The 16,688-nt window shown below is 50.0% G+C and overlaps 1 protein-coding gene across 3 annotated transcripts; it reads right to left on the bottom strand.

The window, feature by feature from the left end:
• Nucleotides 1-7,114: 7,114 nt before the first annotated feature.
• Nucleotides 7,115-15,632, bottom strand: NOL12 (nucleolar protein 12). 3 transcript variants are annotated; one of them, XM_077168771.1, is made up of 6 exons: nt 14,535-14,856; nt 14,229-14,334; nt 13,915-13,963; nt 13,271-13,413; nt 12,253-12,350; nt 7,115-11,838 (listed from the first exon to the last, which is right to left on the bottom strand). In XM_077168771.1, the coding sequence occupies exons 1-6, from the start codon at nt 14,543-14,545 to the stop codon at nt 11,673-11,675; spliced, it is 573 nt and encodes a 190-aa protein (XP_077024886.1). In that variant the 5' UTR covers nt 14,546-14,856; the 3' UTR covers nt 7,115-11,672. The 3 variants fall into 3 exon arrangements, with proteins under 3 accessions (XP_077024886.1, XP_077024885.1, XP_077024884.1); XM_077168770.1 differs by lacking the exon at nt 14,535-14,856 and adding an exon at nt 15,438-15,632 and having other exon boundaries at nt 7,119-11,838; nt 12,253-12,347; XM_077168769.1 differs by lacking the exon at nt 14,535-14,856 and adding an exon at nt 15,438-15,628 and having other exon boundaries at nt 7,120-11,838.
• Nucleotides 15,633-16,688: the final 1,056 nt, after the last annotated feature.

Below are 16,688 nucleotides of genomic sequence, written 5' to 3'. Positions count from 1 at the left end.
CCTGGACTGGATCTAATAATAGAGGAGAAAACACCTAAAACGACATTATTGGGACACATGAAAAAATTGGACTATAGCCTGTTAAAGTTCTTGAAATTGGTAACTGCACTTAAGGTGGTGACATAAGCAAATAGCCTTGTTCGTAGGAAATGTGCATGGATATACTATGTGTTCAAGGAATCTGATGTACACAGCCTACTCTTAGATGCCTAGAAAATTAATAGCTAAATAGATCAGCAGATGGATTGACCGATAGATGGATACATAGTATGAATGATACAGCAAATGTGGCAAAATATTAAAATTGGTAGATCTGCGTGTCAGAGTGGGGGATATGTTGGAGCTCTTTGTACAGGTTTTGTATTATTTTTTCAATGTTCTTGTAAGTTTGAAATGATTTCAAAATAAAAAGTTTAAGGAAAAGAAAAAAAGACTGGAAGGGTCCTTGGAGACTCGGGGGTCCCACAGCTTCTCAGAGCCTGTGTATCCAAGGTAGGCAGGTGCCCACAGTTCACACGTGTGGGGCCTTGACATCAGACCAAAAGGATAAAGTGACTCTCCTCTCAATCCATTCACTCCTTCAATAACTTCAAGGAGAAAGTCTCCACTGGGTGTTGGTGTGTCTTCTATGCCTCTAATGTCTCCCTCACCTCCTAATCTTTCTTTTTAACAGAGTCAGCAGGCCTGAGGCTAGCACCTTCAGCAGACAATAGGCTCTAACTAGTATTGGACAACATTTTTGCTTTTCTTTCTTTCTTTTTTTTTTTAATCTTACCTTCTATATTCAGGACATGATCCTGGTTTTCCATTTGTGATGAGGATCTAAAGTTTTGTTTCAGAATAAGTGAAAAAAGGATGTCAATGAAGAGAAATTTAAGTAAGAGATTAGATGAAGGTTTGGTAGAAAATCATAAAATCAGGATGTTTGGAAAATGTTACTGGGAAAGAGTCAAATGGTCCAGCTGCCTCCACGTTCAAATGGGAAAACCGAGGCTCTGTCCACGAGGAAGTCATCTGGGTTCACAGCTAGGGCCCTCCGCCCATCACCAACTGTCCTCTGCCAAACCACCCTAACTGCTTAGGAAACCCAGCCCACCTGGTACCCGGCTCCGTGGGCCTCCTCAGGGTAGAAGCAGTTTTGACAGCGGCTCTCAGCCGGCCTGTTGGGTTCAAAGTGTGCACAAGGGGCATTCCCGGTCACCCCCTCCATGCCAGGTGAGTCAGACTGGGGCAGCTCTTGCTATCCGATGGCTCATCATCTGAGCAGGGCCTGGGAAGAACAGATAGAAGCAAGGGTCAGATGACTGGCTGACCCCCCTGCTTGTCCCCAGGCCAGATAAGGACCAAGGAAATCAGGTTATCCATCCATTTATCCCTCTGTTCACTTATTCACTCAATAAACACTCAAACACCTACAAAGCACTGGGCACTTTGACAAGTATTTGACATATGATTTCGAGTCCTTACTGCAGTTTTGCTCAAAGTGTGTTCTGAGGATGCAGTATCGGGGTTGCTGGGCTGCTCCTAAGAATGCAGATTCCCAGTTCCCTCCCCACACTCACCCAGTTAGAATCTCTGAGGGTAAGGCCCGGGGTGTGCATTTTAAGTCCTACAGGTGATTCCAATGTACCCCAGTTTGAAAATGCTCTGACCTTGCAGCTATCCTGTATTGTAGATGATATTAACGCCAATTTCAGATGTAGCAATCAAAGCTGGGAGAGGGTCGGTAACTTGCTTAAGGTCATGGTGGCTGAGCTGGATCCCACCTTGGTGTGCCTCCCCACCCTCCAAGGTGGAAGTGAGGGGGCCCTGGACCACACTGACAACCAGCACAGGGGCCTTGGGCCAACACAATGTAAAGAAAGGACAGTCTCAGAAAAAGTGACTGGCCTATGGTCACACAGCAAGCTTGCTGCAGAACTTAAGCAAAGAGAAACCCTGCTATCCTGCCTTGAGTCCAGGGTTCTCCCTTTTGGGTGCCCCTGGGGGTGTCAACATTGTGCCCTGGAAGAAAGCCAAGTCAGAAAACAGATTTGGGGATGTCCTCTTTCCCTTCCCATCCAATCAGAGCCCCAGGAAGAGAGTAGAAGTGGGAGTAGGAGGGGGTTGGAATCCAATTTCCCAGACACACACAGAGAGGGCAGGCTAGGGGAGACCTTACAGCACCGGGGTCACCTGCCTATAGCTGTCCTTACCTGGCCAGTTTCCTCCCAAGCATCCCAGGGGACAGGTCTTTGTTGTCAATCTCAGCTGAGAGCTGGGGGATTTTGCTTCTTTTTTTGGGCAGCCAGTGCAAGGTTCCTCCCCAGAAGGACCTTGGGAGGGCAACAGGGTGGGGGCAGAGCTCCATATGGGGCGCGGCACCCACCGGGCCTTCCGTGGCTCCAGGATCTTGGGCCCCAGCGTCGTTCGTTGGAGGGGGGCGCACACGTCCGGGCCAGCCTGGGCGGTTTGTCCCCCGGTCCGAACACAAACAGAAGCTCTCCTCGGGCGGAGCACCCCGTTCATTTCCCCAAGAAGGGGAAAGCTTTGCTCCACGTGCCCCTCGCTGCTCCGGTCGGTACCCACCCCCACCCTCCCAGCCCCCGCCATGAGTAGAATCGCTTTCTAAATTGCACGTTAGATGTGGATATAATAATGAAAAACCTTAAGCACAAACGCATGCCCCACCCCGGTAATGGACCCCTGGACCTCTATCCGTCCAGGCAGCCAGGCCGTCCCTCCCGGTTTCGCTTGCACCCAAGCCCCCCTCCCAGCCCTACCCTTGCAGCTGACGGGTTCGAACCTCGGCTCGGGTTTCCAAGCGCAGGGGGCACCAGGGGTGCCGGGTTAGGGGGCGCGGGGGTCACGGTCTCTTTATTTTAACAATGAATCAGAACACCGCCCGGGTGGTCGGCGGAAGACCACGCCCCTGTCGCTTTCCCATAGGCTCTCTCCGGGTGCTTCATTTGCATGAAGGCTATGCGATTGGACGACCCGAGGACAGGGGGAGGGGCCGAGGCGGGCGGTGTCCCTTGCCTCCAGAGCGCGGGACCCGCGGCACGTTTCGCCTGGGCCGCTCCGGACCCTCGCCGGGGCCCGGACCCCAGGGGGCCCTACAGAGGGCTGGCACTGGCGGATCTCTCTCCTCAGGTGGGGACAAATTCTCCCTCTGAGCTCTTTCTCGTGGGTTCAGCCGCTTCCGCATTCCCAACGGCTGGCCTTAGCCCAGACCTTGAGCTAGACTAAACTTTTAACCTCTCTGTGCCTCAGTTTCCTTACCTGTCAAATGGAGGCAGCGGTAATACCTGCGTAATAGTGTTGCAGTGAAGATGAAATGAAACAACGCAAAGTAAAAAGTCAATGCGTTAGAATAGTCCCAGCACTAGTTACTGCTGGGCCTCAGGGACCACCAACCCTCCTTGCCCGGGGCTTTCAGCCTCCATTTGCACATTTGCACACTTGCACTGACCTGAGCAACAGCTCCCCTCATCCTTTTTTTTTTTTTTTTTTAGCTCACTTCCTGTACTCAAGGTTCTATTCCAAAACTTTTACATTCAAAAGGATGTAGTAACCTTAGTATGTACTGAGATCTCCATTTCTCAGTAAAAAAGAATCAGAGAAGTTAAACAACTTGACTGTGTCACATAGCTAGGAAGTAACAGGGCCAGAACCAAACCCCCCATGTGTCTGACTATACAGGCCTCTAAAAACATGTTCATTCACTGATTCCTTCAGACATTCACATGTGCCTGGTATATGCCAGGCCTAAGCTGGGTACTGGGGGAGACAGCCTGTGAACAAATCATCCTAGTCCAGACTGAATGATGAGTTTTCTGCTCAGTTCCTCTTTTTTTATTTTTAATATTTCTATCGAGAAATCTTCATACACTACAGTCCATACATGGTATACAATCAATGGTTTACAATATCATCACAGAGTTGTGTATTCACCACCATGGTCATTTTTAGAATATTTGCATCGTTCCAGAAAAAGAAATTAAAAGCAAAGAAAAACTCATATATACCACACCTTTACCCCTCATTCTCATTAACTACTAGTATTACAATTTATGCAATTTTTTACCCTTTATGCCCCCTATTATTTATTTTTTGTCCTTATATTTTTACTCATCTGTCCATACCCTAAATAAAAGGAGCATCAGACACAAGGTTTTCACCATCACAAGGTCACATTGTAAAAGCAGTCATCTTCAAGAATCAAGGCTACTGGAACACAGTTCAACACTTTCAGGCACCATCCAGCCACTCCAATACACCATAAACTAAAAAGGGATATCTATATAATGCATAAAAATAACCTCCAGAATAACCTCTCAACTCTGTTTGAAATCTCTCAGCCACTGAGACTTTATTTTGTCTCATTTCTCTCTTCCCCCTTTTGGTCAGGAAGGGTTTCTCAATCCCATGATGCCAGATCCTGGCTCATCTCTGGGAGTCCTGTCCCACATTTCAGGAGATTTACACCTCTGGGAGTCATGTCCCACATAGGGAGGAGAACAGTGAGTTCACCTGCCAAGTTAGCTTAGAGAGGGAGGCCACATCTGAGCAACAAAAGAGGTTCTCTGGGGGCGAATCTTAGGCGTAATTATCAGTAGGCTTAGCCGTTCCTTTGCAGAAATAAGTTTCATAGGGGCAAACCCCAAGACTGAGTGCTCAGTCTATTGAACTGGTTGTCCCCACTGCTTGCAGGAATATCAGGAATTCCCCAGATGGGGAAATTGAATATTTTCTCCTTTCTTCCCAGTCCTCCAAGGGGACTTTGCAAATACTTTTTTATTCTCTGCCCAAATTACTCTGGGATATATTGGGGCATCACACTAACCTGCTCAGTCCCTCTTACTGTAAGGAAAGTGGGGGTAGCAAATCCCATGTTCAAAGCCTGGATCTAACTGTGTGACCTTGAGAAAGGTACTTGACTTCTCTGAGCTTGTTCACTTGTAAAAGAGAGAAAATAACGTACACAAGGATAGAGGGTGTTTTGAAGCTGCGATGACAAAACCTAAGTAGAGACAGAGCCTGGCCCCCAAACAAGGCTGGGGTAGAGGGGAGGCTCGGTTTGAATTTGGAGCACAGGTTACAGCTTCACCCCCCTACTCCCATCAATCAGTAAAATGTGAAGCCAACTCAGGGTGACATTCCTGACAATTCAATTCATCTAATATTTATGGAGCCCCTGCTATGTGCTGGCACAGTTGTGTGTGCTGAGGATACATCAGTGAACAAAAGACCAAATCTCCCGCTTTCCTGGTGCTTATTCTAATGGACAGAAACAGCACCCAAACAAGATGTATGTACAATAGAGTATGTTGGCTGGTGAAAGGTGCAAAGGAGCTCCTTGGGCTCCTGGAACGGTTAATTTTGTGTGTCAGCTTGGCTAGGTTATGGTGTCCAATTGTTCCATCAAACACTGGCCTAATGGTCACTGAGGAGGTATTTCCTAGATGGAATTAGCATCTACAAGCAACTGACTTTAAGTAGAGAGGATTAACCTTAGGAAGATGGACGGGCTTCATCCAATCAGTTGGAGATCTTCAGAGAAAGAACTAAGGGTTTCAAGAACCAGAAGGAATTCTGCCTCCAGACTTCAAACCCCCTCCTCCCTGTACCGCCCCCCACCCCACCCCCACCTACAGACTTGGACTAAAGACTTCCCATCACTCCTTTCCTGGGGATTTCCATGTACCCAACCAGAGGCCACCCACAGTTTAAACCTGGCTCCAACTCAGGGGTGGTGAGTAGTTAGCACTAAGCTAAGCCAGTTTCCTGGCCAACGGGGGTGGGAGGTGCACACCTCAGTGTGCCTCACCTGCAAAATGGGCTTACTGGGATTGCTTGCCTTGTGGAGTTGCTGTGAAAACTCAGGGAGTCAAACCATATCAAGAGTGATGGGAATAAAGCAAGTGTTCAACGCATGCTACTATTCTCTCCCCTCTGGTCTCCGCTTCTCTGTCTGCGCAGCTGCTGCTCACAAACTGTAAGTCCCACTGTATCCCCAGTGCCTAGCTCTGAGTAGGTGCTCAGTAAATATTTGATGAGAGAGTGAACGGGTGCCTGCATGAGGGTCTCCTCGCCTCTACCCTGAATACTTGAAGCTGGGTCTCGTTCGTGGCCTTCAGCCTCTACTAACCACCCCACCCCCACCAACCCCCCCACCCAGTGTACCCTCTGCTAAAACACAGAGTTGGCCCTGACTTTCCCCGGATGAAACCCCCACCCCGGAGGCTCCCACTGCCCACAGGATAAGGGCCCAAACCCTTGGTGTGGCTTTCAAGGCCCTATCAGTGCTGGCAGCCTCTGTGCTTTCTCCTCTTCTGGCATGCCCCCTCTTAGCTCACCTAGGGCCCTCCATCTGCAGGCTGCCCCTTCCCCCAGTCATCTTTTGAGATGGCTTATGGCAAGGGTCACTTCCTGTCTGAAGCCTTCCTGAATGCCCTATTCCCTGCTCTGTGCTCCCTTAGGCCCATACAGATGTTTGCCCACTAATGCTTTACTGAACCCGACCTTCAGTAAAGGTCTGTCTCCTCCACGGCTGAGTGACTTCTGATGCTGCCCTAACCGCTCAGACTCAGTTTTTTTCATCTATCAAATGGAGCTAATGCCCACTTTGCAATTTTGTGGTGAGTTCACAGTGCAAATGTCTGGCATACCATAGGTGCTCAATAAAGGGTGTTTCCCATCCTCTTCCTCTCGGAGATATTTGCCAGTCCTGGTGAAGGGGTAGAAGGGAGAGGGTGACGTTCTCTGGACAGGAAGGAAGGTTTCAGCAGGGCCCTGGAGAGAGGCATGTACTTGTGTGCGGGTGGAGAAGGTAGATTCAGAAAGTAGATTCAGAAAGCAGAAAGAAAAAAAAAAAGGGTCACGGCGCAGCAGGCGGAGTTCTTGCCTGCCATGCTGGAGACCCAGGTTTGATTCCCGGTGCCTGCCCATGCAAAAAAAAAAAAAGAAGAAGAAGAAGAAAAGTGAGCTTGATCATAGACCAAGAAAATTCTAAAACAGATTATTTCAAGTGTTGTTGAGGGCACCTGGCAGGGGTGGGCTGGGGTAGGGTGGGAGTCCCTATAGCGAAACAGGTGTTGTGCCAGGGGCAGAACAGAGAAATTAGAAAGACACAACTTGCCACTCAGGAAACTCATGATTTGACTGGGGAGACAAATACAACCAGGTTGCAATGTGTTCATGGTTTATTTAAAAGAAGGAAACAATGAGTCATAGGAGGCCAGATGGAGAAATTAATTCTGCCCAGGGTAGGAAAGGAGGAGTCAGGGGAGGCTTCCCTGAGGAGGTGGCTCAGAGCAGGGAAGAGTGGAAGAGGCTGCAAGAGCTGGCTCTGGTGCACCTGGAGGAAGTAGATGTGAGGTCAGGGCAAGGAGGGCTTTTCTAATCATTGACCGTATCGCAGTGGAACAGCCAGGGAGCTCCCTAAGCTCCGGATAAATCGCTCATCGGGGTTGGAACAATGGCTGGGCCTGGACCAAAAGCCCTCCAAGGTCCCCACCAGAGCCACCAGAGGACCCAGACAAAGGACTGAGGCTTCGGCCACCAGTGGCAGTGATTCTACCATCACTTTCTGGGTGAAGCCTGCCCTGCCCTTCCTGCAGGCTACAATCCTCTGTGTTTGCACACACGTGTGGTGTGTGTGCTGCTCTGTTGAAGGTCTGACAGTATAGTCGCTGATACTGCTCCAGCCCAGCACCTGACATAAAGAAGCATTCAATAAACACGCTTAATGAATGGCCACCATGCTTGGTCCTGGAGGTGGGGGAAATGGCTGAGGTGGTTCTGGGAGGACACAGCTGGCTTCCCCAGGGACTAAGAAGTCTTCACTAGCCCAGGCCCCAGGAGGGACCCTGTCCTGGCGTGATGGTGCTGGAGCTCCGCCTGGCTTCCACAAGCAAGGTGAGAGCAGGCCAGCTAGTCATGAGACAGGCGGGGGATCCCTGAGTCAAGTTTCCTATCAGGGTCAAGGGAAGCAATACCCACCCCCCACTCCTGGGCCCCAGTGTCATTATGGTGGGGGGTGAGGGGTGAACAGTGTCCATGCAGGCATCAGAATTAGCACAGGTACAAGAATCAGAAAGCTCAAGATCCAAGCCCAGCTGTGATTTAGAGAAAGCCCAGACTCCTTTCAACTTTGCTTTTCCCACCTACAACACGTGGATAAGAAGACAACTGACCTCAAAAGTTGTCTTTTTGACAACTTCATAGCTGCCTAGGACAATAAGCTGACACTAGATGCATACCCCATGCCTGCAACTTGAGCACACGTTGCCCTCTACACCTTATGATGATCCTACACAGCAGGTGGTGTCCTCCCATTTCACAGATGAGGAAGCTGAAGGTCACGGAGCTACCTGAGAATACATGCCCAGGCTCCCTCCCCGCCTTTCTGGCCTCCACCCATGGAACCAGGCAGTGGTGCTCAGACAACACGGCTGACCCATTAACCACTTCACTGCCAGGCCCAGAAACCCCTCACCAGAGACATCTTCACAGTCAAAGGGAGGCCAACAGCTCAACCTGGGGGCATCAAGCACACTGGGGGAACCTTGGTGAGGATTGAGGACAAGGCTTACCTGACATAGAAACCCTTTCCTCCATGGCTCCCGCACCACGCAGGCAGCTCCACTGGCCTCACCCCCTGGGGAGGCTCAGGCCACTCCTAAACATCCTACTGGGAGTTTCTCCTCTACTGACTGGAGGCCTGGCTCCCTGTAACTTATGGCCAGTGCCCATTGTCGTGCTCCCAGTTCCAGCAGAGGGCCCACCTCTCAGGGCTCAGTGTGAATTAATGTCAGGCCTCAAGACAGATTAATGTCTGCTGCAGCCTCTCGGAGCTCAGTATGATAACTGGGGAACAGATCAAAGGCCTGTTCCCTTTGTTACAGCCCTTTATGAGTTTGGCTTCTACAAAAACCTGCTGGCTGTATCCCAATATCCCTTTGTTGATGACACAATCCCTAACTCTTGTCTGGGCACCTAGTTCCCCAGAATAGACCAGCTCCTAGCCCCCATGACAGGTAGGGACACCTCCCTGCCCTTGCCCTTTGCCTGGCCAATGGGACATATGTGCCAAGTTTCCCTAAAAGGATGGCATGTTCTCCATCTCTTTCTCCTTCCTGCTGGATGAAATGTGATTATGATGAAGCAGTGCAGGCAACCATAACAGACCACGGGGTGAAGGTCATTGGCTGAAAATGACAAAAGCCCCTCGCTCTACACCCTCCCAGCTACAGGCTGATCACCACCCAACTTCAGTTAACTCAAGAATTCCCCTTATAGAAGTCAGTTGTTCTAAAACCTAGTTTGGTATCATATAGTTAAATATAACCCTTCTCAATAAAGCTCCTTCCTGGAGGCCCTAACCCCACTGGCCCACAGAGGAAGCAGCAGGCGCGGTGCATGGATAGAGGGCTCCTGGGAGAAAAACAGGCTCTCCGAGGGTTCTGATTTCATTGTCCCCAATTCTAGATTTGGCCAAACCACTGTAATTTCCCTGGTCTGCTGGAAGAATCAGTGGTTCATGTAGGAAAGAGTAGCAGGGAATTTAATACTTGTAAACATTACATTATAATTGTAAGTTATAAATGACCCCAGATCACTGGAGGAAGGCAAAGGGATCTGGTTCAGACACTTCAGTGGAAAGCAGCAGTGGCAACTGTTTTAGTGGAAACTCCCACTGAAGGAGCACCCAGGGAGCACAGGTACCATGGGAAGTGGGTCACGTACAAGGTCTCATTTCAGCCTTGGGGCCCCCAAGAGGCAGGTATCTTGTGTCGTCTCACACGTGAGTTAAATGAGCCAGAGGTCAGCACCCAAAAGATCACAAGGTAGTCAGGTGGCATTCGGGGCTCACAGCCAGGCATGCTGTGTTCCCAGCGGTCCAGGAGGGCAAGGTCCATACCCTCTGCCTTGGGCTGAGTACAGCTGGAGAGCGTGGCCCCAGTCCCCTCCCCCTGCCCAGGAACGGAAGAAGCCAAGCAGAGGGATAGAGTCACACACGTTCCCCACAACCTTCCCACAGTTGGAAGGAAATAGGAAGAACAAGAAGAGGGAGCAGAGGGACCAGATCAAGGGGAAGGTCCCAGCCCAAGCCCAGGGGTGGTCTTGAGATGTGTACCAGCCAGCCATTACCAGGTGGGTTTTGAGGATGACGGAGTTACCCAGAGGCTGGGTGGGTCCACTTCTGGCAGGTTCTCCAAGGAGTGCAGGGAAAGGCCTGCCCCGCAAACCCCTGCTCCCTGCCCTTTAGGAGCATCCCTGGGTGGGAAAAACCCTGCAGCTATACTCCTGAGTGCCCAGCCCAGCCCCTGTACTGTCCTGTCACCCTGTCCATCTCTCTCACATGTCCACGAGTTTCACTGGGGGCTAAGAGTTTATCCTATTCCCCTTTGCAGCTTTAATGTTTAGGTTCCCACACAGCTCCCCTAAACAGGGCACAACCCCAAATGCCTGTGGCTCCTGTTCCAGGATCCCAGAAGAACCAGTAAGGGTTAAGAGGGGTTCTGATAATGCCCCAAACAGGGGTTCTGCCTGTTCTCACTGGCACCAAGTCTCTGCCTGCCATAGGTTGACCTGCCAACAGCCCCTCTCAGCCAGGGGATGGTGGGACATGTAAACAAACTAGGGGCAGAGAGAACCCCATTCTGGGTTACTCATGAGCTGTGACAAGGAAAGGAATCAGGCTGGTTTTCATCAGCTCTGAAGCCTCCCTGAAGATCTATCCCAAAGAAGCACAGAGAAATGGCAGCCCTTGCCAGAATGCCAGCTGGCCTCCTAAGGAGTCCACTCTGAAGGGACCACTCTTAAACGAGTTGTGATGCATTCTCTTTAAAAATTAAAGATGAATCACTCCGTTGCTGGACTCCGAGAAGCAGCTGCTAGAAGCCTGGGAAAGCTGCCCAAACTTGAGGCTGGGGCATGTCCCATGACTCATTTGCCTCTGCCCCTTGAATTTCAGCTGAGACCAATGAGGTCTCTGATGCTTTTTGATATTTTACAATTCTGTTCCATTTTTCTGTTTATTTTGTTGTTGCTGTTTTAAATACTTGCTGCAACCTACCGGATGATAACAAGTAGCTATCTTTTGAAGAATACTTACTACGTACTAGGACACTATGCTAAAAGGAAGAGGAACAGGTTCAAAATTTCAGGCAGTCAAAGGCAGAGCTTAGCACTGTTCACTGGATACACCCTGCCTCAGCTGCCTGCTTTTCAGACTAGTGGGTGGGCTCTGGTTCTATCAATGGTCATCTTTAACCCTGGCTAGGGGACCTGGATTTAACAATACCCTATTTTACCCACAAGGAAAACTGCTAGAAATGAAGTCCTTGGCTCACAGTGTGAAGGCCAAGGCCAAACAAACTACAGATAAACACTTAGTTTCACAAATATGGTGAGTGTTGGGTGGGATATATACTGGGGAAGGCACCCCAAACTTGGCCCTGAAGGCTCCTCCTGGGGGAGGCCAGCTCTCAGCTGCCAGCTCCTTCTGGAGTCCAAGTTCCAGGGTGGTCCTCAGGAAAGCGCAGCCCCAGGTCACAGAAGTCCAGGCATCCCAACCATGGGCTGAGAAGCCATTGTCTAGGTGTTGACTGGGTTTCTGGGAGAGCCAAGATGAGGTAGGACAGGTCTGTGCAGCCTAAGCCTGGGCACAGCCTGGCTCTCAGGGCTCACTCCCCACTATGCCGGGCTTTGCCTGTCAGTCGGCGGCGCTGAGTCTTACTGGTACGAGTAGCACTTGGGGGCTTCTTGGCAGAGTCCTGGGTCCGTCGGAGATGTTTCCTTCTGATCTTTTTGCGGCTGTGTGCATGCAGTGATGCCGTGAGGGAGGAGATCCTGTAGGAAGGTGAAAGGCCAGTGAGACCAGGGCCTGTTTACGCTGGGAAACAGGGTGGTGGATGGAAGGCTGAGTGACTGACAGCTTGGCTCATGGAGGGAAAGTCAAAACAGGCCTTGAATGCTGGAGCACCAATTTCATCCCAAAGTCAGCCTGCTCTGACACCAGAGGGCCTGCTAGCATCTGCGCTCATAGAAAGGGCCTTTCCTCCAGGCACTGAAGGTGTCTAGGGTCTGACATTCTTGGTGGGAGGGAAAAGGAGACAACACTGAGGACCACCCAAAGACAGAGTAGAGGGCTGTCCCCTGCCCCACACCACCCACCACAAGCCAGTAGGAGGTGGTTCCACAAGTCAGGTCACCATTGCCAGCCCCAAGGACTGGGAACATAGGGGACCATAGGGCAGGGCTCACCGCTGGGATAGCAGAGGGTCTCTAGACTTCCTGGGTAAGGATCTGGTTGTCTTCTTCCCGGATGACGCCTCTTCCTCGGACCTGTCCTCAGCCCCCTGCTAAAGAAGCACAGGACAAAAACTGTTAGAGAGAGCAGTAGCTCAGGAGGCCTGGCCTGAGTGTCCCAAGTAATATGTCAGTGTGAGAGGTGTGACCTGATATCTCACAGGCTTGGGATAGGGCTCAAGAGGTCTTGGCAGGAAAAGCATGGATACATCTTAAAACGGCTTATACAGCAGAGAAGTATATTCAAAATCCTGCGCCACTGTGGCTTAGATGCAACCATTCACAAACAGTAAAATGAGGACAAGACTTTTCTTTGCCTCAGACGTTGCAGAAAAATGAGCATAAAATAAAAGACAAGTGTGAGATCAGTAAGGAGGTGATAAAGCAGTGGCTTTAGGACTCTGGAAACTATAACCCACAGTGGTAAGGAATGTGTTTTGCACTCTAACTGTATCTGTATATATATATATAGATTCTGGCACAAATTGGAGAGCCACAATTTTAAATGAAACAATATTTACTGTGATCTTTTTGATATTTTCCAATTCTGTTCCATTTTTCTGTTTATTTTTGTTGTTGCTGTTTTAAATACTGCTGCAACCTACTGGATGATAACAAATAGCTATCTTTTGTTGAACACTTACGACATATTAGGGCACTGTGCTAAACGGTTTGCACAGATTAACTACTTTCATCCTCACAGCAACCCAGAAGTCAGGTGGTATCAGTGATCCCCATTTTCCAGGGAAGAAAAGGCAAAGTAAAGAAACATATCCATGCACTCCAGCAGCTCAGTGGTGGAGCTGGCCACTGAAGCCCCCTGGGTCTGGGATTTGGTCAAGGCCTGAAGAGTGTCCAGAAGGGAAAAAGCCCCTTGCATAGAACACCTATGACATGGCCAGCATTTGACAAAACTTTGACAGGCCAATCTGCCCTTGTGCCTCTTCTTTTCAGGGCTGGGCCTGGGACCCACCTCAGCAGGAGGCAGCCCAAGCAGCCGGGCCCCTGAGAGATCCAAGTCACTGATGGTGGTCACAGTGACCGTGTGGTTGGGGTGGTCGTACTGCACCGATTCTGTCTTTGCCGTCACCAGCCGCTCCAGCTCATCTGCCTCCTCTGTGTGGGATGGGTACAGAACTGGGTCTCAGCCCCAGAGCATAGGCAAGCAGGCTCCAGCAGCACTACCAGCTCTGGAAGATGACAGCCCCCACCACCCAAGGGGAGAGCATCTGTGAGGTCACTGGTCCGCAGATGAACATCCTAAATACGCTTCTCATCCCTTCTTGCTTACGGGGACCTCAGACCTCCTGGTCCCCACTCAAGATGGACCCAATGTCACATGGGACCTGCTTCCACCCTTTTTCCTCCATCCCCAGTCCCTCCAGGCCTCAGAAACTGGGTTCTCTATTTAGTATCAGTTTACCAGGAGGTTTAGGTTTCCTTTTCCTAGTCTCTGATCCACTCACACTTAGAGGTGCCTGAGGACTACCATCAGCCTCTAGGTTACCACCAAAACCCCAGAGGTACAGTGGCCTCTGTGCAGCACCTGATCCCAAAACGAAGGTATAAATCAATTCACACCTGTTGGCTGTTCCCCCATCTAAAGATGGGACTTACCCAGAGCCTCCTCTCTCTCTGCCAGCATCTTCAAGTACTCCTGGTGGCGCTGAAACCCAAAGGGAACACAGTATATATAGTTCTCAGTCCAACCTAAGGCAGGTGCATCACTCACCTCCAGGGTAAGTGAGACCAAGGCTTGGTGTAGAAGACTGGGAGGAGATCCCATCCCAAACCTTCTCCAGGCCCCAGGCCCTCACTATCTTTACCTGTATGAACTGCTCTGCTCCCTAGTCCTGCTCATACCACCCCTCACCCTTATAACTGCCCCTATTCAGGTCATCCCGGGCTGCAAGCCCCCTGGCACTAGAGACCTCCTCCCGGAGCTTCTTCCGTTCCTCCTTCAGCCGCTGCTTGAGCTCTTCAATAGCCACCTTTTTCCTCTCCACCTTCCGCTTGTGGAAGCCTGTCAGGTACTCCCTATAGGATGGAGGCAGAGGAAAGTCAGGAGAGGCTGTAAGGAAAGGGCTCATTCCAGGAACAGAAAAACAGCTAACATTGTGCTATCTATGTGCAAAGCACCATTCCAAAGATGTGCAGGTCTTCACTCATTTACTTCTCAGAACATACTGTGTAGTAGGTACCAATCCCCATTTTGCAGACAGAGAAACCGAGATTACCTGTCCACCATCAGATCGCAAAAAGTTAGGAGAAAGGAATATGCTGCTTCTTTTCACTTAATACCCATTGCGCAGGGTGGTGAGGGTGGTGGTCCCAGCTCCAAGCAACAGCCAGATGGCAGCGACAGGTTGTGACGTACACACAACAGGTAGAGAGCACCATTCACAGCTCCATTACCCAGGGGATTAAACCACTTCAAGGTGATTCAGGCCCTCACAAACCCTCCATTGGACCAATATGTCATTTCCCCAGGACATCCACCCCCCTGTTCCACCTGTATGACCTGTTGATGCTACCCTCGGTTTCTCCTGCTGATGGCCCAGCATTTCCCTTCCTATATCTCATCTCAGTTCCATCTTACCCACAAGTGCGGCTGCACCATCTCTATAGGTTCTGGCAGCAAGCACTGCGTTTTTCCGTAACCCACTAGCATGTACCAAGGGGGCACTTTGAGTCTCTCTATTCGACAGGCCAGACGCTTAAGCACAAAGGCCTGGCACGCAGAAGGAGGGCAATAAAACGTCTGGTGAGTAACTGAATAAACTTACGCTACTCTCACTTCATTCACTCACTCGTCAGCAGCGGCTGAGAACATACTATGTGCCGAGCCCCGGACTAAGGTTGGGGTAAGGGGGTAGAAATCGACCCGAGATACAGGCTTTCTAGCCGCACACACAGAGCCGCCACGCGAGTCGGAGCAGCGAAAACGGGTGGAGCGAGGGCTGGGAGCCAGCAATTCCATTTCACAGGGTTGAGCACCGGAAGGGGGCGCTTTCGTTCCGCAGGAAAGCAGTGGACTAGCAGTTGCTGGCCAGGCCGAGGGGCGTGGACGGGCGCAGGCGGGGCCTGGTCTTGGCCTTGCCCGGCGGCCGAGGGGAAGTCGGTCTGGCTTTTCCACTCACCGTCGCTTCTCCTCATCAAAGCTGAGAACGAGTCGAGGTCGCCTGTCGTCGCCATCTCGCTTTTTCTTCTTGTTGCGACCCATAGCGGTGAAAGGCTTGAAAACGCGGTTCACGTTTGCTGAAACTACTTCCGGGTGCTGTACTTTCGGCCTCCGGGGCGCGCCTCTCCACCGAAGCTCCGCAGTTCCGCTCGCCAGGCCCCGCCCTTTAGAGGAGCCGCGCACCCCTGGCGCCTTCTAGCGTAACGCGCCGGGCCTTTCCCCTTCCGGCAGATTCTCCTGGTTCATACTAGGCGCTGAATACGGAGTTATTCCTGAACTGATCCTACATCTGGTTTTGATGTGAACTCTCTAATGATCTCCAAGATTGTGTTTCTGGAGCCAAACTGCCTGGATTAGAATCCTGGTGCTCCTCTTACAGCTGTATGGCCCTGGACCAATTACTTCTGCCGTGCCTCGAGGACCCCGTTTGTAAAAGGAGGATAACTGTACTGACTTTGTCCGATTGCTGTAAGACAGCGGCTCTCGCACTTTGGCGAGCGTCAGAATCACCTAGAGGGAGTCTGAGCTTTTGTGTCTGACATCGTGCTGCCTCCTCTCTAAGATGGGACTGGCTAAATAAAGGATGGTTCCGATCCTTCAGTGGAATTCCATCAACCTGCTACAAAGAATGGAGCAGTTCTATACAGACTGATTTGAAAATATCTCTAAGATACAATATTAACTCATATCAAAAGGCATGGAAAGTACAACTACGGTTTGTATACAAAACAGGAAAAACATGTATATGTGCTTTATTATACAAAGAATATTCTAGAAGGAGACACCCAAAACAGGGAGGGGCATTTTTGTGGAGAAGAACTGGGAAACAGGCAAAAAATTTTCATGAACTATCTCCTGGTATTGTAAGTATTTATCATACCTGTGTATTACCTATGTTATCAATATAACTTTTTAAAAAAGGAGAGGAAGATAACTTCTTTCAATAGAGCAATAGAAAATGTCATCTGAATTTCTCAGAACTTTAGCTGAGTTTATAGTTCAAGCTTATGTGAAAGACAATGTTTAAATATGGTAAAGGTAGCAAAATTGGTGGATCTGGGTATCTGTAGGGGTGGGTGGGGGGAGATTGGAGTTCTCTTTATGGGAGTTGTATTAATTTAGTAACTGTAAGTTTGAAATTATTTCAAAATAAAATGTTTAAAAAATGTAAAAAACAAAATAAATCAGGTAGTGTGATTCCTCCAACTGT

The sequence above is a fragment of the Tamandua tetradactyla genome, chromosome 7 (genome assembly GCF_023851605.1).
Source record: "Tamandua tetradactyla isolate mTamTet1 chromosome 7, mTamTet1.pri, whole genome shotgun sequence".
Taxonomy (NCBI): Eukaryota; Metazoa; Chordata; class Mammalia; order Pilosa; family Myrmecophagidae; genus Tamandua; species Tamandua tetradactyla.
The sequence above is the reverse complement of the archived record's forward strand: the minus strand, read 5'-3'. Positions and strand labels throughout refer to the sequence as shown.

Coding starts and splice junctions, on each gene's coding strand:
- NOL12 (XM_077168769.1), bottom strand. CDS start 15,520: ATGGGTCGCAACAAGAAGAAAAAGCGAGATGGCGACGACAGGCGACCT. Junction 14,335..15,437: donor TTTGATGAGGAGAAGCGACG/GTGAGTGGAAAA, acceptor TCCATCCTATAG/GGAGTACCTGACAGGCTTCC. Junction 12,351..13,270: donor TTGGGCTGCCTCCTGCTGAG/GTGGGTCCCAGG, acceptor GTGCTTCTTTAG/CAGGGGGCTGAGGACAGGTC.